Consider the following 20,448-nt stretch of genomic DNA (forward strand, 5'->3'; position numbering starts at 1 on the left):
AAAATATAAAAGGGCATTGCCATATTCTTGCACACCAGGTCCCAGGGCCGGGTCTCCTTCCTATCTGGTATGAGTCCCTCAGGATACATGAGGCGTAAAGAGGCTAATGACCCCTCTCAAATTATGACTTGGCTATCAATGGGCCTCTGTTTTTCTTTCTTTATTTTTTTGCTTGCCTTCTTTTCATGGGAGATATAAACACCAGGTGGGGCCTTAATGTATTGCCCAATGAAACAAGATGTGCACCAAAGCATTCACCCTGCTCAGGGCTCACAACCTTCAGGGTGCCCCCACGCCATCCTGTCAGCTAGGACAGGGCAGTTTCTGAATGCTCCCCCTCTCCATGCCCATGATATCAGTACGGGGGCTTTCCTTTCATTGGCTATTTTCTTCTTAAGATCCAGTCACAGGAATTGAGAACTAATTGCTACTGGCTGCACTAGTTTACTACACACACAGTTCCTGCCCCTTCAGGAAGAGAACTTTTGAGGGAGCTGGGTCTCAGTAAGTAGGACAAAATAACTGTTAGAAGAGTCATCACTAATTTCAAAACTAAACCATATTTCAAATTGACACCAAACAAAATAAAGGGGCTTTTCCTTCACCTTTTTCTGGGCAAAAGTCTAATAACAAAATTCTGTAGGAAGTTCCCAGTCTTCTACAACAACTTTTTGAAACTAATATTTGTTCCATTTTCACTACTTTCTCAAGGTAATGGCCATTATAAACAGAACTTAAAGAAATCACACACTGGCATGGTGGAGGGTGAGGATAGGTGCACAAAGAGACAAAGCAAAGAGGTATGAGGTTCTCTCCTACGTTGTCCCAATGCGTCTTACCAACATTAACTCCAGGAGACATGCTCCGGATGGGTACAACTCACCTCTTGTACTGACAAGGATGGGACATAATAAAGATCGAAGCAGAAATAAGTAAAATGGAGAAGAATAAAACAATAGAAACAATTGGTGAAACCAGAAGCTGGTTCCTTGAGAAAATAAACAAAATAGATTAACCACTAGCCATACTTATCAACAAAAAAAGAGAGTGTACATACATAAACAAAATCAGAAATGAAGAAGGAATAATCAGAATGGACAGTACAGAAATGCAAAAAATTATTTGAAAATTCTGTGAAAAATCATACGCCAACAAACTGCACAACCTAGAATAAATGGGCAACTTCCTGGATAAATACAACCTTCCAAGATTAACCCAGTTTGACCCAGGAAGAAATGGAAAATCTGAACAGGACAATTACCAGCAATGAAATTGAACTGGTAATCAAAATACTCCCAAAAAACAAAAGTCCAGGACCAGTGGCTTCACAGCTGAATTCTACCAAACATTTAGAGAAGAGCTAAGAGCTAATACCCATCCTTCTTAAAGTATTCCAGAAAGTAGAATAGGAGAGAATACTTCCAAATTCATTCTATGAGGCAGGCATTACTCTAATAACAAAACCAGCAAAGACACCACAGAAAGGAAAGACCAATGTCCCTGATGAACATAGAAGCAAAAATACTCAACAAAATATTAACAAACTGAATTCAAAAGTATATCAACAAGATCATCCACCATGACCAAATGGGATTCATTCCAGGGATGCAAAGACAGTACAATATTTGTAAATCAATCAGTATCATACACACTAACAAAAAGGATAAAAACCACATGATCATCTCAATAGATGCTGAAAAAGCATTTGACAAATTTAACATCCATTCATGATAAAAATTCTCAACAAAATGGGTTTAGAGGGTATATACATCAACATAATAAAGGCCACATATGACAAACTTACAGCCAACATCATACTTAACAGAAAAGCTAAAAGCTTTTCCTCTAAGATCAGGAACAAGACAATGATCCACTCTCACCACTTTTATTCCAAATAGGTCCTAGCCACAGCTATCAGATAACACAAAGAGATAAAAGGCATCCAAATTGGTAAGGAAGAAATTAAAGTGTCACTATCTGCAGACATGCATTTATACATAAAAAACCGTAAAGACTCCACCAAAAAACTACAACTAATAACTGGACTCAGCAAAGTGGCAGGATACAAAATTAATACACAGAAATCTGACACATTCCTATATATTAACAACAAACTAACAGAAAGAGAAATCAGGAAAACAACTTCATTTACAATTGTACCAAAAAGAATAAAATACCTAGGAATAAACCTAACCAAGGAGTTGAAAGACCTAAACTCTGAAAACTGTAAGACACTCATGAGAGAAATCAAAGAAGATGCCAATAAATGCAAATCTATAACATGCTCATGAATAGTAAGAATTAATACTGTCAAACAGTCATCCAGCCCAAAGCATTTTTATAGATTCAGTACCATTCATATCAAAATACCAACAGCATTTATCAATAAACTAGGACAAATAGTTTTAAAATTCATATGGAACCAGAAAAGGCTCCAAATAGCCAAAGCAGTCCTGAGAAAGAAGAACAAAGCTGCGGGTATTACACTCCCTGACTTCAAGCTATACTACAAGCTACAGTAGATTAAAAGAGTATGGTAATGCCACAGACCCACAGATCAATAGAACAGAATAGAGAACTCAGTTGTAAACCCATGCATACATGATCAATTAATATATAATAAAGGAGCCATGAATATATAATGGAGAAAAAACAACCTCTTCTTCAACAACTGCTGCTGGCAAAACTGGACAGCTACATGTAAAAGAATGAAACTGGATTATTGTCTAACCCCATACACAAAAGTAAACTTGAAATGGATCAAAGATGTAAATGTAAAACATGAAGCCATAAAACTGTTAGAAGAAAACATAGGCAGAAATCTCTTCAAGAGAAATACAAACAGTTTTCTCCTGGACACATCTCCTCAGGCAAGGGAAACAGAAGAAAAATGAACAAGTGGGACTATATCAAATTAAAAACTTCTGTACAGTGAAGGACACCATCAGCAGAACACAAAGGCAACCTACAGTATGGGAGGATATACTCATAAATGATTTATCTGATACGGGATTAACATTCAAAATACATAAAGAATTCACAGGCCTCAACACTGAAAAAACAAATAACTCAATTAAAAAATGGGCAGAGAACCTGAACACATTTCTCCAAAGAAAGAATTCAAATGGTCAACAAGCACATGAAAAGATGCGCCACATCACTAATTATCAGGGAAATGCAAATCAAAACCACAATGAGTTATCACCTCACACCAGTTAGAATGGTCATTATCCAAAAGACAAGAAGTAATAAATGGTGGTGAGGATGGAGAGAAATGGGAACCCTCTCTACACTGTTGGTGGGAATGTAAATTGGTGCAACCATTGTGGAAAGCAGTTCAGAGGTTCCTTAAAAAAACTAAAAGTAGAAATACCTTTAGATCCAGTAATTCTACTTCTAGTAATTTACTCAATTAAAACAAAATACCCTGACTCAAAAAGATAAATGCACCCCTATGTTTATCACTGTACTATTTGCAACAGCCAAGATAAAGAAACCTAAGTGTTCATCAACAGATGAATGGATAAAGAAGATGTGGTATATATACATAATGGAATATTATTCAGCCTCAAAAAGAAAAGAAATCGTGCCATTTGCAACAACATGGATGGATCTACAGGGTATTATGCTCAGTAAAATAAGCCAGGTAGAGAAAGACAAATACCATATGATTTCACTTTTATGTGGAATATACAAACAAAGCAAAACAGAAGGAACATAACAGCAGTAAATTCAGACACTGAGAAGTGACTAGTGATTACCAAGGGGGAGGGGTTGGGGGGAAGGGTGAGAGGGAGGGCGATAAAGGGACCCAATTATTCACAATCACAATATAAGTTGGTCATGGGGATAGCAGTACAGCTTGGAAAATACAGTCAGTGACTCTGTAGCATCTTTCCATATGGACAGATAGTGACGGCACTAGTGGGGGAGAGGAATTCCCAATATGGGTAGGTGTTGAATCACTGTGTTGTACATTTGAAACCAATATAAGATTATATATCAGTGATACTTTAATGAAAAAAGAACCATAAGAACATGCAGATTAACACAACAATGAAAAGTAAAATAGAAAATATAAAGATGAGAATCAAGGTCAATAGATATTATCCAACACCATGAAGCAAATTGCAATAATAAAATAAAACTAGATCATACCAAAGGCAGTAATTAATTAAGAGGAAGAGAAGGGATACACTTCAAATAGAAGTAATGATAAGTAATAAGCTCTTGGATCATCTGATAATCCAATTAATGAGGAGAAATGAATCATAGGAATACATTGAGGAAATATTTAAATTTCTTGCTGATTTGACACAAATACTGGCATGGATGTAGATGACATAAAATTTATAATATACCAGAGGACATGGCTGACATCAGTTCAAAGCATATTTAAGATAGAAGCTCACAAGAAAATCTTAAATGCCTCAAAACCTTACAACTCCTGTATGAAAGAAGTCTGTCATATCCTATATGATAGCAGTCTGCCCAAATTTGACAATTCTAAACATTTACTTGGCATTACAAATCACAAGTTGTGCAGCTGGAAGATATTTTTCTAAACTGTCCATAATAAAAATAAGTATTTTTTCATAAACCATACTAAATAAAAGACTGAATCATTTATTCTCTCTATAGAAAATATCACAAAATTGCTGGTATGAAAATACAGAAAGTGTATAGCTAAAATAGCTTTAAAAATAACATAATAAACATATGTACAGTAGTTAATAAAATGCTCCACTATGATTTCTGTTCTCATTCTAAATAAGCACTCCATTTTCATACCTCATTTTGTATTCTTTTACCTAAAGAGGGCTCCAAAAATTGTGTTAAGTTTCACCCCTACAGACGTGAGGTTCAGCCTCACAATGGGATCTTGGGTTTGTCCCTCCCTCCCTCTTCACCCTAACTCAGGGCTGACCTTCTTCCAGGCAGACAGACAATGGCCAGGACAGAACTGGAGCAGAATGAATGGAAATTCCACCTGCTGTGTTCTCCTTAGAAGTCAGACCAATCTCTATGAAGCCCATGGAAGTGAGGAGGGCTCAGACACTCCTGGGGCTGTTTTCACCAGTCCGCGTCCACACAGATGTAAGGCTAGACAGAAAGTGCTCACGGTTGTTTGTTTGTTTTTAATTATTGCGTTTTTTCACAAGTAAATGTTCCACTGGCATAAGTTAGCAGAGTAAACACAGGGCTTTCCTTCCCTACCTGATGAAAACACAGGTGACTGAATGGATTTATATATTTGAGGAAGAAGGTCTGGCTATCTTCTCACTCTAATTTGGAGGATGTTATTTATTTGGACTGCGGTCTCCTTTCTAAGAAAAAGATCTCTGTGTCTTGAATAAGCATTTGTGGGTACATTAGACAGACTAAAACTAAAATCGCTTCACTATAGAAAGTTATTTTAGTTCATTACTTCCTATATTCTTATTTGCCCATGGTCAGGTCTCAGGAATTGTCTGTTATATTTCATTAAATTTAAAATGCAAAGCTTTGACAAACAATGTAAATCTCTAGTTACCTCACTGATGTGTTTTTCACGTCAATTCAATTCAACTCAGCAAACACCGGTGCAGAGCCTTCCAGGCAGACAGGCACTGTGCTGGGTACTGGAAAATATAGAGATAAAAATTAAGGATGCTTTCTGCAAACAAGTGTCAAGGTGATAAATGCTGCCCTGGTGATAAGATCAAACTGTTAAGAGAACAGAGAGGAAGAAGGAATTAATTCTGCCTGGGCCAACTGGGAAAAGAGGAGTGGCTTCAAAGTGCAGTTTGTGGCTCCCCAGGGCTCCAGAGGAGTACTGGGCTGTCTGCTGGGACTGGAGAGCTGAATCTGGACTCCAGGGTTTCCGTTTCTGCTTCAACCAAAGTGTGTCTCCATCCATCTGTTTTATTGGTTGGAAGTCTGCATTAGACTTTTTTTTGACAAAAAGCTTCTGCTTTGGAAAGGTAACTTTTAAAAACTATAACAAAATGTCTTTTAATCTGAGCTTTCAAGGTTATAGAATTTATCCAAGTAGAGCTCAATCCAGGGGCTCCAGCTCCCTTCAGATGTTAAAATTTCCACACCTACATTTTAACCCTAACCTTTCCCTAGTGGTGCTATTCTCCTTCTCCAATCCCCCTCTATCCTCCATACCATGTTTTAGAACCTGTGATGGCTCCCCTCTCTCTACCAGATAAAGTCTAATCTCCCTAACATGCTATAAAATCCTTCCCAATTGGGCTCCAAATGCCTTCCTGCATTCACTTTCCTCCACTGACCCAAAGATACTGTTGGAAGACAACCTCTGTGGGTCTCACATTTCTGCACTTCTTGCAAACAAAACACTGACAAATTTGGTTCCTGAGTATCTTTTCAAGAATGTTTGTGTAGTGACCAGATTTGGGAAATAGAGACAGTGACCCCACTAAAGAGCAGAGGGTAAGTTTGTCTTCTTTCCAGTATAATAAAGATAGATCTCCCTCAGACAAAAGTTGATCAGGTTGGCTTGTAACCCCATGGACGATGAGGGTTCCTGAGTTCCAGGGTCCTCCGCTGTGACACGAGCCCACTGGCCCTCTCAGCACTGCCACAGAGGGACTTGGGGGACAAGGGAAATCACCGCAACAAAGCAGCTCAAGATTCCTGCTGGTGGTGAAGAATAAAATCCTTATTCTCTCACTTCGGGATCTCGTGTCTTCTGCCAGCCCCTAGGTAACTCTGGCAGACTAGCTGTTCGCTTACATGTGATATAAAATCTCAAACCCTTCATGGTACTAGAAAGTCCCCAGTATCAGTCAGAGTAAATTAAGTTACACTGCAGAACCAGACAACCCCAAATCCCAGGGGCATACAACAGAGGTTTACGTCTTGTTTATCCCCATGTCCTTTGCAGGTCAGCTGGTGGCTCTGCCTCCATCACCACTGGTCTCATTCCAGAACACAAGCAGACAAAGCAACCACCCTCCGGAACATTGCTAGTAGCCAAAAGAATACAGGAAGTAGCAAAACAACAGGCATCAGCTTTTAAATCTTCCACCTGGAAGTAACAGACATCCCCTCTGCTTACTTTCACTGGCCACATCCTCAAGCCTGATGGGAAGTTCAAAGTTGCCACGTGCCCAGAGACAAACAGAGATGGGGTATTCCTAAGCATACCTAATGACCAGCAGAGCACCCCGGCTCCAGCCTCACCAAGTGACTGGGTACTATGCAAACCTGCCATATGCTCTCTCACGCCTATGTATCTGGACATGCAATTCCTCCTTCCCAAAATGTGCTGCTGCTCCTGGCTTCTTCACCCAATCCCACACTTCTTATCACTTCAAGCTGGGTGGATTATGCTCCATAACTTGAAGCTCTTCTACAAAGTCATTTTAATCAAAACGATTTGGTACTGGCACAGGAGAAGATCCAATAGATCAAAGGAACAGAACAGAGAGCCCAGATATAAACCCACACATATATGGCCAATTAATATACAATAAAGGAGACATGGATATACAATGGGGAAATGACACCCCAGTCAACAGATGGTGTTGGCAAAACTGGACACCTACATGTAAGAGAATGAAACTGAATTATTATCTAACTGGATACACAAAAGTAAACTTGAAATGGATCAAAGACCTGAATGTAAGTCATGAAGCATAAACTCACAGAAAAAAACATAGGTAAAAATCTCTTGAATATAAATATGAGCAACATTTTCCTGAACACATCTTCTCAGGCAAAGGGAACAAAAGCCAAAATTAAAAATGGGACTACATCAAGCTAAAAATCTTCTGTACAGCAAAGGACACCATCAGTAGAACAAAAGGGCATCTTACAGTATGGGAGAATATATTTGTAAACGACTTACAACAAGGGGTTAACATCCAAACTGTATAAAGAACTCACAAGCCTCAACATCCAAAAAGCAAATAATCCGATTAAAAAATGGGCCGAGGATATGAACAGACACTTCTCCGAAGAAGAAATTCAGATAGCCAACAGGCACATGAAAAGATGCTCCATATCACTAATTATCAGGGAAATGAAAACTAAAACCACAAAGAGCTTTCACCTCACAACGGTTAGGATGGCCAACATCCAAAAGACAAGGAACAACAAGTGCTGCAGAGGATGTGGAGAAAGGGGAACCCTCCTACACTGCTGGTGGGAATGTAAATTAGTTCAACCATTGTGGAAAGCAGTATGGAGGTTCCTCAAAAAACTAAAAATAGAACTACCATTTGACCCGGGAATTCCACTCATAGGAATTCACCCAAAGATGACAAGTTCTCAGATACAAAAAGACAAATGCACCCCAATGTTTATTGCAGCACTATTTACAATAGCCAAGATATGGAAGCGACCTAAGTGTCCATCAGCGGATGAATGGCTAAAGAAGATGTGGTACATATACACAATGGAATACTATTCAGCCATAAGAAAGAAACAAATCCTACCATTTGCTACAACATGGATGGAGCTAGAGGGTATCATACTCAGTGAAATAAGTCAGGCAGAGAAAGACAAATACCAAATGATTTCCCTCATTTGTGGAGTATAACAACAAAGCAAAACTGAAAGAACAAAACAGCAGCAGACTCACAGAACCCAAGAAGGGACTAGTGGTTATCAGAGGGGAGTGCGGGAAAGGAGGGAGAAGGAGATTAAGGGGTATTATGATTAGTACATGTGGTGTGGGGGGGTCACAGAGAAGCCAGATGTAGCAGAGAGAACACTAGTCACCCTGTGGCACCTTATTACACTGATGGACAGTGACTGCAATGGGCTATGGGGTGGGGACTCGATAACATGGGTGAATATAGTAAACACACTGTTTTCATGTGAAACCTTCATAAGAGTGTGTATCAGAGAGGGGCGGAAGATGGCGGCGTGAGTAGAGCAGCGGAAATCTCCTCCCAAAAGCACATATATCTATGAAAATATAACAAAGACAACCCTTCCTAGAATAAAGACCAGAGGACACAGGACAATATCCAGACCACATCCGCACCTGAGAGAACCCAGCGCCTCGTGAAGGGGGTAAGATACAAGCCCCGGCCCGGCGGGAGCCGAGCACCCATCCCCCCAGCTCCCGGCGGGAGAAGAATAGGCAGAGCGGGAGGGAGACGGAGCACAGGACTGCCGAACACCCAGCCCCCGCCATCCGGGCCAGAGTGCAGGGCCCTGGATACTAGGAAAACAGGGCAGCAATAACAGTGAGCGGGCACCGTACGCCGGGAGCCGGAGGACATAAGAAAAGCGTGCGACCACTTTTTTTTTTTTTTTTTTTTTTGCTTTTTTGCTGTTTTGTTTTGGTGAGCGCTTTTTGGAAGTCTTAAAGGGATATGGACCCCAATACTAGGGAAACAGGGCAGCAAGACTGGTGAGCAGATGCCTGAGGCTGGCGCCGAAGAATAAAGAAAAACGAGCAGCCACCTTTTATTTATTTATTTTTTAATTAAAAAGAAAATTTTTTTTTTAAATATAATTTTTTTTGTGTGTGTGTGTGGTCGTTGTTTTGTTTTGGCGGGTGCTTTTTGGAAGTATTAAAGGGGCAGGGCAGGACACTTAATCCAGAGGTAGGGAATCGGGGGATCTCTAGACACCCTAACCCCTGGGCTGCAGGGAGAAGGGAGGCCCCGTATGGAGATAAACAGCCTCCCAGCCGCTCCCCCTCCAACGCAATTCCACCACTTTGGAGCAGAGGCCTGAGCCAGGCCACGCCCACAGCAACAGTGGAGATAAACTCCATAGCAGCCCGGAAGGAAGCAGAGGCCTTGTCTGCGCCCAGCTGCCCAGCACAAGCCACTAGAGGTCGCTGTTCTCCCAGGAGAGGAGGGCGACAAACCAACAAGAAGGGAAGTTCTTCCAGCCGTCACTCGTCCCAGCTCTGTAAACTATTCCTATCACCATGAAAAGGCAAAGCTACAGGCAGACAAAGAACACAGAGACCACACCATAGAAGGAGACATACCTAAGCAGTCTTCCTGACAAAGAAATGAAAATAAGAATCATAAACGTGCTGACAGAGATGCAGAGAAATACGCAAGAGAAATGGGATGAAGTCTGGAGGGAGATCACAGATGCCAGAAAGGAGATTACAGAACTGAAACAAACTCTGGAAGGGTTTATAAGCAGAATGGATAGGATGCAAGAGGCCACTGATGGAACTGAAACCAGAGAACAGGAACGCATAGAAGCTGACATAGAGAGAAATAAAAGGATCTCCAGGAATGAAACAATGTTAAGAGAACTGTGTGACCAATCCAAACGGAACAATACCCGTATTATAGGGGTTCCAGAAGAAGAAGAGAGAGGAAAAGAGACGGAAAGTATCTTACAAGAAATAATTTAATTGCTGAAAACTTCCCCAAACTGGGGGAGGAAATAATCGAACAGACCACGGAAATACACAGAACCCCCAACAGAAAGGATCCAAGGAGGACAACACCAAGACACATAATAAGTATAATGGCAAAGATCAAGGATAAAGAAAGAGTTTTAAAGGCAGCTAGAGAGAAAAACGTCACCTATAAAGGAAAACCCATCAGGCTAACATCAGACTTCTCGACAGAAACCCTACAGGCCAGAAGAGAATGACATGATATATTTAATACAATGAAACAGAAGGGACTTGAACCAAGGATACTGTATCCAGTCATTCAAATATGACGGTGGGATTAAACAATTCCCAGACAAACAAAAGCTGAGGGAATTTGCTTCCCACAAACCACCTCTACAGAACATCTTACAGGGACTGTTCTAGATGGGAGCACTCCTAGAAAGAGCACAGCACAAAACACCCAACATATGAAGAATCGAGGAGGAGGAATAAGAAGGGAGAGAAGAAAAGAATCTCCAGACAGTGTATATAACAGCTCAATAAGCGAGCTAAGTTAGGCAGTAAGATACTAAAGAGGCTAACCTAGAACCTTTGGTAACCACAAATTTAAAGCCTGCAATGGCAATAAGTACATATCTTTCAATAGTCACCCTAAATTTTAATGGGCTGAATGCACCAATCAAAAGACACAGAGTAATAGAATGGATAAAAATGCAGGATCCATCTATATGCTGCTTACAAGAAACTCACCTCAAACCCAAAGACATGTACAGACTAAAAGTCAAGGGATGGAAAAACATATTTCAAGCAAACAACAGCGAGAAGAAAGCAGGGGTTGCAGTACTAATATCAGACAAAATAGACTTCAAAACAAAGAAAGTAACAAGAGATAAAGAAGGACACTACATAATGATAAAGGGCTCAATCCAACAAGAGGATATAACCATTCTAAATATATATGCACCCAACACAGGAGCACCAGCATATGTAAAACGAATATTAACAGAACGAAAGGGGGAAATACACTGCAATGCATTCATTCTAGGAGACTTCAACACACCACTCACCGCAAAGGATAGATCCACTGGGCAGAAAATAAGTAAGGACACGGAAGCACTGAACAACACACTAGAACAGATGGACCTAATAGACATCTATAGAACTCTACATCCAAAAGCAACAGGATATACATTCTTCTCAAATGCGCATGGAACACTCTCCAGAATAGACCACATACTAGGCCACAAAAAGAGCCTCAGAAAATTCCAAAAGATTGAAATCCTACCAACCAACTTTTCAGACCACAAAGGCCCAAAACAAGAAATAAACTGTACAAAGAAAGCAAAGAGGCTCACAAACACATGGAGGCTTAACAACACGCTCCTAAATTATCAATGGATCAATGATCAAATCAAAATGGAGATCCAGCAATATGTGGAAAGAAATGACAACAACAACACTAAGCCCCAAATTCTGTGGGAAGCAGCAAAAGCAGTCTCAAGAGGAAAGTATATAGCAATCCAAGCATATTTTAAAAAGGAAGAACAATCCCAAATGAATGGTCTAATGTCACAATTATCGAAATTGGAAAAAGAAAAACAAATGAGGCCTAAGGTCAGCAGAAGGAGGGACATAATAAAGATCAGAGAAGAAATAAATAAAACTGAGAAGAATAAAACAATAGCAAAAATTAATGAAACCAAGAGCTGGTTCTTGAGAAAATAAACAAAATAGATAAGCCTCTAGCCAGACTTATTAAGAAGAAAAGAGAGTCAACACAAATCAACAGTATCAGAAACGAGAAAGGAAAAATCACGACGGACCCCACAGAAATACAAAGAATTATTAGAGAATACTATGAAAACCTATATGCTAACAAACTGGGAAACCTAGGAGAAATAGACAACGTCCTAGAAAAATACAACCCTCCATGATTGACCCAGAAAGAAACAGAAAATCTAAACAGACCAATTACCAGCAACGAAATTGAAGCGGTAACCAAAAAACTACCAAAGAACAAAACACCCGGGCCAGATGGATTTACCTCGGAATTTTATCAGACATACAGGGAAGACATAATACCCATTCTCCTTCAAGTTTTCCAAAAAATAGAGGAGGAGGGGATACTCCCAAACTCATTCTATGAAGCTAACATCACCCTAATACCAAAACCAGGCAAAGACCCCACCAAAAAAGGAAACTACAGACCAATATCCCTGATGAACGTAGATGCAAAAATACTCAACAAAATATTAGCAAACCGAATTCAAAAATACATCAAAAGGATCATACACCATGACCAAGTGGGATTCATCCCAGGGATGCAAGGATGGTACAACATTCGAAAGTCCATCAACATCATCCACCACAGCAACAAAAAGAAAGACAAAAACCACATGATCATCTCCATAGATGCTGAAAAAGCATTTGACAAAGTTCAACATCCATTCATGATAAAAACTCTCAGCAAAATGGGAATAGAGGGCAAGTACCTCAACATAATAAAGGCCATCTATGATAAACCCACAGCCAACATTATATTGAACAGCGAGAAGCTGAAAGCATTTCCTCTGAGATCGGGAACTAGACAGGGACGCCCACTCTCTCCACTGTTATTTAACATAGTACTGGAGGTTCTAGCCACGGCAATCAGACAAAACAAAGAAATACAAGGAATCCAGATTGGTAAAGAAGAAGTTAAACTGTCACTATTTGCAGATGACATGATACTGTACATAAAAAACCCTAAAGACTCCACCCCAAAACTATAGGAACTGATATCGGAATACAGCAAAGTTGCAGGATACAAAATCCACACACAGAAATCTCTGGCTTTCCTATACACTAACAATGAACCAACAGAAAGAGAAATCAGGAAAACAACTCCATTCACAATTGCATCAGAAAAAATAAAATACCTAGGAATAAACCTAACCAAGGAAGTAAAAGACTTATACTCTGAAAACTACAAGTCACTCTTAAGAGAAATTAAAGGGGACACTAACAGATGGAAACTCATCCCAAGCTCATGGCTAGGAAGAATTAATATCGTCAAAATGGCCATCCTGCCCAAAGCAATATACAGATTTGATGCAATCCCTATGAAACTACCAGCAACATTCTTCAATTAACTGGAACAAATAATTCAAAAATTCGTATGGAAACACCAAAGACCCCGAATAACGAAAGCAATCCTGAGAAAGAAGAATAAAGTAGGGGGGATCTCACTCCCCAACTTCAAGCTCTACTATAAAGCCATAGTAATCAAGACAATTTGGTACTGGCACAAGAGCAGAGCCACAGACCAATGGAACAGACTAGAGAATCCAGACATTAACCCAGACATGTATGGTCAATTAATATTTGATAAAGGAGCCATGGACATACAATGGCAAAATGACAGTCTCTTCAACAGATGGTGCTGGCAAAACTGGACAGCTACATGTAGGAGAATGAAACTGGACCATTGTCTAACCCCATATACAAAAGTAAACTCAAAATGGATCAAAGACCTGAATGTAAGTCATGAAACCATTAAACTCTTGGAAAAAAACAGGCAAAAACCTCTTAGACATAAACATGAGTGACCTCTTCTTGAACATATCTCCCCGGGCAAGGAAAACAACAGCAAAAATGAATAAGTGGGACTATATTTGTCGCGCGCCCCGTCCTCGCCGGCAAGAACAGCACGCAACAACAGCAGGATTCTTCTGCAGAAAGCTTTAATCTTCAGCTCTTTGTGAAACAAATGTGTCGGGCAGGACCCAGAGAGGAAGAAAGGGCTTGCGTATATAGCTCTCATGCTCCGAGCTGATTGGTGCTGCCATGCAAGCCTAATTAGCATGGCAATTTAGTAGACTCTGATTGGTACATTTGTTAGGGTGTGATTACATGTGGTTTTATGACGTGGGGTTTTTTCCAGCTGGGCTGTACGGGACTTTCTAGCTGCCCCACGTTGGGCGCCACTTTCTGGGTGCGGCTGCCAACATCTCCCCCTTTTTTGTTTAATAGAAACTCAGAGCGGAACATGTCAGCTGAGGCGGAGATAGAGGCCTGACCTCCAGCAAATACTTTTTGATGCCTTTTTTTTGGAGAGGGGTCTCTGGGCATCTACCCCTATGCAGTCAGGCGTGTCTCTCAGAGGGGTCCAAAACCTCTTGCAGTGCTTTGCCTCGCATCCTCTAGCAGACGTTGGGACCGCCTGGTACAAAGGGTCTTGGACTTTTTCTTTGACCCTCTTGCACTGCGAGTTTCTTAGGGAAAGTTGTAGGTAAGCAACAAGGTACCCGGGCCTGGTGCAATGCCACAAAGGCTCAGGGTGCAAGGGCTACCTCAAGCTAAAGCTGAGCTTCTTTATTGAGCATGTTGAGCCATACTTGGGGAGAGGCACCAATGTCTACCGCCATTAGGGCCTGAGCAAGGATTACTTTATCTTGCCTATGTTGGGCACGGAGCCTGCATAACAACCAGAGTAGGAGCATGAGACCTCCAAGCATGAATACACTCATCCCAGCCATGCCCGCCCACTCTTTAACGTGGGAGAGAGCTCTGTGAAACCAGGAAGAGAGTCCTTCTGCTACGGAGATATCTAGCCGGGTGGAGTCGACGTGGATTATTTCTCGCCGTAGCTCTTCCAATGCTCCATCAAAGTCCTGGGACCAGTTTCCTGAAAGATACTGGGACAGGCTTCGTGACAGATTAGCTGCTCGCGTAAAGTTTTCATACTGTATGCTAGTAATGCAGAGAGCGCGAAACTTTCGCTCACATCCCAATTGGGCTAACTGCCAGAGCACATCTAGTTGCTCTTCCACTAGATCTACTCGCTGGTTGAGGACCATTATTCCTCCTTTCAGCTTGCCATCAAGCGTGGACTGACGTTCAAGGGCAGAGGATACTGATTCTGCAAGGTTATTGAGTTCAGCGGCTGTTTTGATAGAGGTGTCTAAAGCTATGCCAGCTGCGGTGGCTGTAACTGCGGTTATGGAGATTAGAAGCACTATGGCGGCTGTAGCACCGAAGTCACGTTTCTCTCAAAACAGGGTCATGGTGTTAGGTGCGTCCACTGGGACGGGGACCCAACGAGGAATACGGGCTATTAAGGCATTGGTAAAGTTAAGTGCATCCCAGCACTGAGACAGAAAACAGGAGGTATTGGAACAGGAGTCAAAACTATCATTGGACAAGATGAACAGGAATGGAGGAGAAAGGCATACTGGAGCTGGTGGGAAGAAGAGCTTGGGGTCCCCCTGCGTAGAATTGGCCGGAGAACAGAAACGAGTGGTGGGGGCTGAGGACCTATCGTTAATATAGCACTGATAGGTCATGTTGTAGCTGACGCCTTTTCTTCCACCTAAAAGGGCGGATAGTGGGGACAGGTCTGTACAAGAGCCATTAATGCCACACAGCATCCATTTGTGAAAAGGATTCCTGTTCATAGGCTGGGAGTAATTGCCATCTTCTACCATTGCTGTTCCCCAGCTTCTATCTTTGGTCATATCTGGGGAGATAGTGAACCTGTGGTGTACGTCTGCCCAAGTCACTGTAGCTGACTGGCAGTCTGTCCAAGGCCACGGTTCTCCTTCATAGTCACCCAAACAGTGGGGGGCGTATTTGGGTTGGCGAAGCACAGGGGATGCTGTTACGTTTGACTGAGCACTTTCAGGGGGCTCTACAAACGTGCCATTGATCCAGAGAACATTCTGGGGGATCGTTTGGTTATCACTGCTCCCAAGCCCGATCCCCGTTATCGGATCACTGAACCAGCCATATTTTCTCTGTTTTAGGGAGATACAGTTGGTTAGATTTTGAGTGGTGAAGCATAATGACCCATGGGTTACAAAGGACCGGTTTTCTCCCAAAGGAGCTGTCATGGTGTCTTTTGCTAGGTATGGCAGGTTTATGCTAGAGTTGGTAGTGAAAAAACGTGGAAAAACCGCTGCATTGAAGCGGACGGGCATAGGCTTAGGAAAGGCAGACAATATTCCCCATCTCAATACTCCCTGAATCGGGGTTCCCAGTGACAGGAGCAGGATCAGTAGGTACAGAGAGGTCATCTCCTTTGTCCAAGACCTTCCTTGTCAGGCGCTCCGGGATCCAGAAGGGGTTTTCTTCACCCTGGGGAAAAACACATACAGCTCCCCTGGATCTTATTATAATTGGATCCGGGCCTTTCCATTGGTTAGATAATACATCTTTCCATTTTACTAGCTCCTGTGGGTCTTTTGGCCACTGATTGTGGCGGTCTGCTGCTGTATGGCCTCTAGCATCCAGATTCAAAAAATTTATAGTAAAAAGTGCTAGGGCTATTGCAGTTTTTGGTGTGGGGGGTATATCCTCAATTCCCCCTTTTTGTTTAAGTAAATAGGATTTGAGAGTGCGGTTCGCACGCTCCACAATCCCTTGACCTTGTGGGTTGTAGGGAAGACCAGTGATATGTTTTATCCCCATATGATGACAAAATTGAGCAAATTTGGTAGAGGTATATGCTGGACCATTGTCTGTTTTGAGGATTTGGGGTAACCCCCATGCGCTCCAAGCCTCAAGACAGTGCTGGATGACATGGGAAACTTTCTCCCCAGATAATGGAGAGGCAAAGATGACTCCTGAACAAGTATCTACAGATACATGTACATATTTTAGCTTCCCAAAGGAAGAAATATGTGTCACATCCATTTGCCAAACCTGTAAAGGTTTGATACCTCTGGGATTGATCCCAACATGAGGTGTGGGAAGAAAACTACAGCAATGTTGGCAGCTAAGAACAATGGTCCTAGCTTCGGCTCTGGTTATGCTAAACCGCTTGCGCAGTGTTTCCGCAGTGACATGAAATTGTGAATGGAATTGTGAGGCTGTGGCGACAGGGTCTAGCAGAGGGAAAGCCACATTCCTAGTTGAAAGGTCAGCTAAGTGGTTGCCTTGTGTCATAGGCCCGGGAAGGCCTGAATGTGCTCTAATGTGGGTTATATATAAAGGTGAGCGTCTAAGGAGTAATTGTGATTGTATCTGTTTGAACAGGGTAGCTACTGTACTTGATGCTTTGATCAGTCCAGCTACTTCTAGGGAATTAACTGCATTAACTACATAACAAGAATCTGACACAACATTTAAAGGTCCATGAAAGGTTTGAAGTACTTCTAAAACTATGTGGCATTCAACTACTTGTGGAGTATTGGGTGTATAGTTCTTTGTCACAACTTTGCCATTATGGACATAGGCACCTGTACCTGTCTTGGATCCATCTGTGTAGACTGTTTCTCCATGTGGCAACGGGGTTTGTCTAGTGATCCGAGGGAACACTAGGGGATGAGTTTTGGCAAAATTGATAAGGGGATGTTTTGGGAAATGGTTATCAAAGGTTCCTGAGAAGCTATAAGCAAGTATGGCCCAATCGTCATTCATAGCACATAATGTTTGTATCTGCTCCATATTGTAAGGAGTTATGATTGTTGCTGGAGCTTTCCCAAAATGTGTTAATGAGTTTTTTACTCCCCTCAGAGCAAGTTTGGCTATGGCCGCCGGGTAATATTCTATTGTTCTAACCTGAGAGACTTGGGGATGGATCCAGATCAGTGGACCTTGTTGCCATAAGACTGCAGTTGGCAGTCCCGGAGTAGGAAGGATGCATAACTCAAAGGGTTCATTTAATTGTATCCTATTCAATTGTGCTGTCATTAAGGCTTGTTCTATCTTGTGGATGGCTTGCATTGCCTCAGGTGTAAGGGAGCGCGGAGATGTTAGTTGTGAGTCCCCTTCTAGGATTTTAAACAATGGTTTCAATTCAGTGGTAGGTATCTTTAAAAATGGCCACAACCAATTAATATCTCCCAGGAGTTTCTGGAAATCATTCAAAGTTCGCAGCTGATCATGTCTTATCTCAAGCTTTTGAGGGTAAATAACATCTGTGGAAATAGTGGTTCCTAGGAATTTGCTAATACTAGACTTTTGGACTTTCTCACTGGCTATATTCAGTCCCCAAGTCTCTAGGGATTTAGTGAGCTTTACATAGGCCTCTTCGACTTCTGCTGATTGCGGGGAGCAGAGAAGGATATCATCCATATAGTGAATGATTTTTAGTTTGGGGTAGATTTCACGAATTGGTGCTAGCGCTTGCTAAACATACAGTTGACATATGGTGGGGCTATTTGCCATCCCTTGAGGGAGGACTTTCCACTGAAATCTGGCGTCTGGTTGCTCATGATTAATAGCTGGTAGGGTGAAAGCGAATCTTTCTCTATCTTTGGTGTTTAGGTGTATGGAGAAGAAGCAATCTTTGATGTCTATTATGATTACTTTCCATTCTTTGGTAGAGCAGAGAGAAGCGGCAGTCCTCGCTGGACAGGTCCAAATAGCCTCATTTGAGCATTTACTGCTCTCAAATCATGAAGCAATCTTCATGATCCTGACTTTTTTCTGATTATAAATATGGGCGTATTCCATGGAGATACAGAGGGTTCTAAATGTCCTAATTGGAGCTGTTCTTGTACCAAATGGTGAGCTGCTTCTAATTTCTCAGAGGATAGGGGCCACTGAGGAACCCATATGGCCTCCTCTGTAAGCCAAGGTATGGGCATGGCGTCTTCAATGGCCCCTATGAAAAACTCAAGCCGCGACGGTCATTTTTTACTTTGGGTAGGATAGGCTCTGTGCGTCCCTGTTGGTGTTTCCCTAGCCCTTTACCAGGGATGTACCCCATATCCATCATCATGCTTAGGGCAGGGGTGGAGCATTCATTAATGAGTTTAAGGCCCAGACCTTGCATAACATCTCTCCCCCACAAATTGACTGGCAGTGGGAGCACATAGGGGTAACTGTACCTTCTTGCCCCTCAGGCGCTTGCCATTTCAATGGTTTGGCACTAATGGTAGGGCTAGACTCATATCCTAAACCTTGTAAAGAGTGTGAGGATTGTGTTACAGGCCATTTGGAGGGCCACCAGGTTGCAGAAATAATACTTTTATCTGCTCCAGTATCCAGGATTCCTTCAAAACTTTTTCCTTCTATTTTGAGGGTTAATTTTGGTCTGTCTGCTAAATCTAATACTATGAAAGCTGAATTGTAGTTAGAGGAGCCGAAACTCCCTTCTCCTCTCTCAGTGGTGGCGGCTGGGTAATTGGCATGGAGACTGGGCAATACTAGGAGTTGGGCTATGCGGTCTCCTGGGGATATAGGGTAAATTCCTCTGGGGGCTGAACACATAATTTTTACCTGTCCTACGTAGTCTTGGTCTATAACTCCAGGGTGGACTACAAGGCCTTTTAAAGTAGCAGAAGAGCGCCCCAAGAGTAATCCAACTGTGTTTGGTGGTAAAGGGCCTTTAAAGTCTGAGGGGATAGGTTGAACTCCCATCTGTGGAGTTAACACTATTCTGGTGGTGGCACAGATGTCCAATCCCGTGGAACCTGGAGTGGCTCTCCTTGGGGGGCTTTGTTGCTCCCGAATGACACTTGTGTGCTGGTTGCCCCATATATTTGCGGGCCCTGATGGCGGGGGCCCCTCTGGGCGTTTTTTGGCAGCTCTAAGGGTTTCCCTTCTATGTCTTTAACAGATCGGCATTCATTGGCCCAATGTCTGCCTTTTTTGCACTTAGGGCACAATCCAGGGGTCTTTTGGGTTGTGTGCTCTAAAGCTGGGCTTTTCTACATTCTCTCTTTATATGTCCTAATTTCCCACATTGAAAACATTTAATGTTTTTATTAGTAATTCTGGCTTGTTTGTTTCTTTGTAATATAGCCGCGGCTAGGCCCGCATTGGTGAGTGGTCCCCCTATTTCTCTGCAGGCTTTTAGCCAAGCATGCATTCCCTTCTGCTTCCAGGGTGTTATTGCCTGCCTACACTCTTTGGTGCACTGTTCGAATACTAATTGCTCTACTAGGGGCATAGCCTGCTCTTGGTCTCCAAATACTCTACCCGCGGCCTCCAGCATGCGAGCGACGAAATCTGAAAATGGCTCACTCGGCCCTTGGATAATCTTTGTCAAATTGCCTGATACTTCCCCTTTGTTAGTGAGGGCTTTCCATGCCTTAGCAGAGCACGCGTTTATTTGTGCGTACACCTGTGCGGGGAAGGCAGTCTGGTTGGCCACCCACTGTCCCTGGCCTGTCAACATATCATATGAC

The 20,448-nt window shown here is 42.1% G+C and overlaps 1 protein-coding gene and 1 long non-coding RNA gene across 8 annotated transcripts in view; both read right to left on the reverse strand.

The window, feature by feature from the left end:
* Positions 1-10,493, reverse strand: part of LOC130680527 (uncharacterized) — a 104,287-nt gene extending 93,794 nt beyond the window's left edge. The window contains exons 1-2 of the long non-coding RNA XR_008993549.1: positions 6,852-10,493; positions 5,534-5,621 (exon numbers count right to left, since the gene is read on the reverse strand). This is a non-coding gene — a long non-coding RNA (uncharacterized LOC130680527). The remainder of the gene's footprint in view (positions 1-5,533; positions 5,622-6,851) is intronic.
* Positions 1-20,448, reverse strand: part of LOC130680517 (uncharacterized) — a 634,026-nt gene that overhangs the window by 158,162 nt on the left and 455,416 nt on the right. For 5 of the 7 annotated variants that reach the window (XM_057491206.1, XM_057491207.1, XM_057491209.1 and 2 more), the window contains one exon: positions 14,039-16,447. The exons of the other annotated variants lie outside the window; for them this stretch is intronic. In XM_057491206.1, coding sequence (XP_057347189.1) covers positions 15,364-16,386 — 1,023 coding nt within the window. In that variant the 5' untranslated portion in view covers positions 16,387-16,447 and the 3' untranslated portion in view covers positions 14,039-15,363. Of the gene's footprint in view, positions 1-14,038; positions 16,448-20,448 lie in introns of those variants that run through there. 7 annotated transcript variants of the gene reach the window in all.

This window comes from Manis pentadactyla, chromosome 14 (genome assembly GCF_030020395.1).
Source record: "Manis pentadactyla isolate mManPen7 chromosome 14, mManPen7.hap1, whole genome shotgun sequence".
Lineage (NCBI taxonomy): Eukaryota > Metazoa > Chordata > Mammalia > Pholidota > Manidae > Manis > Manis pentadactyla.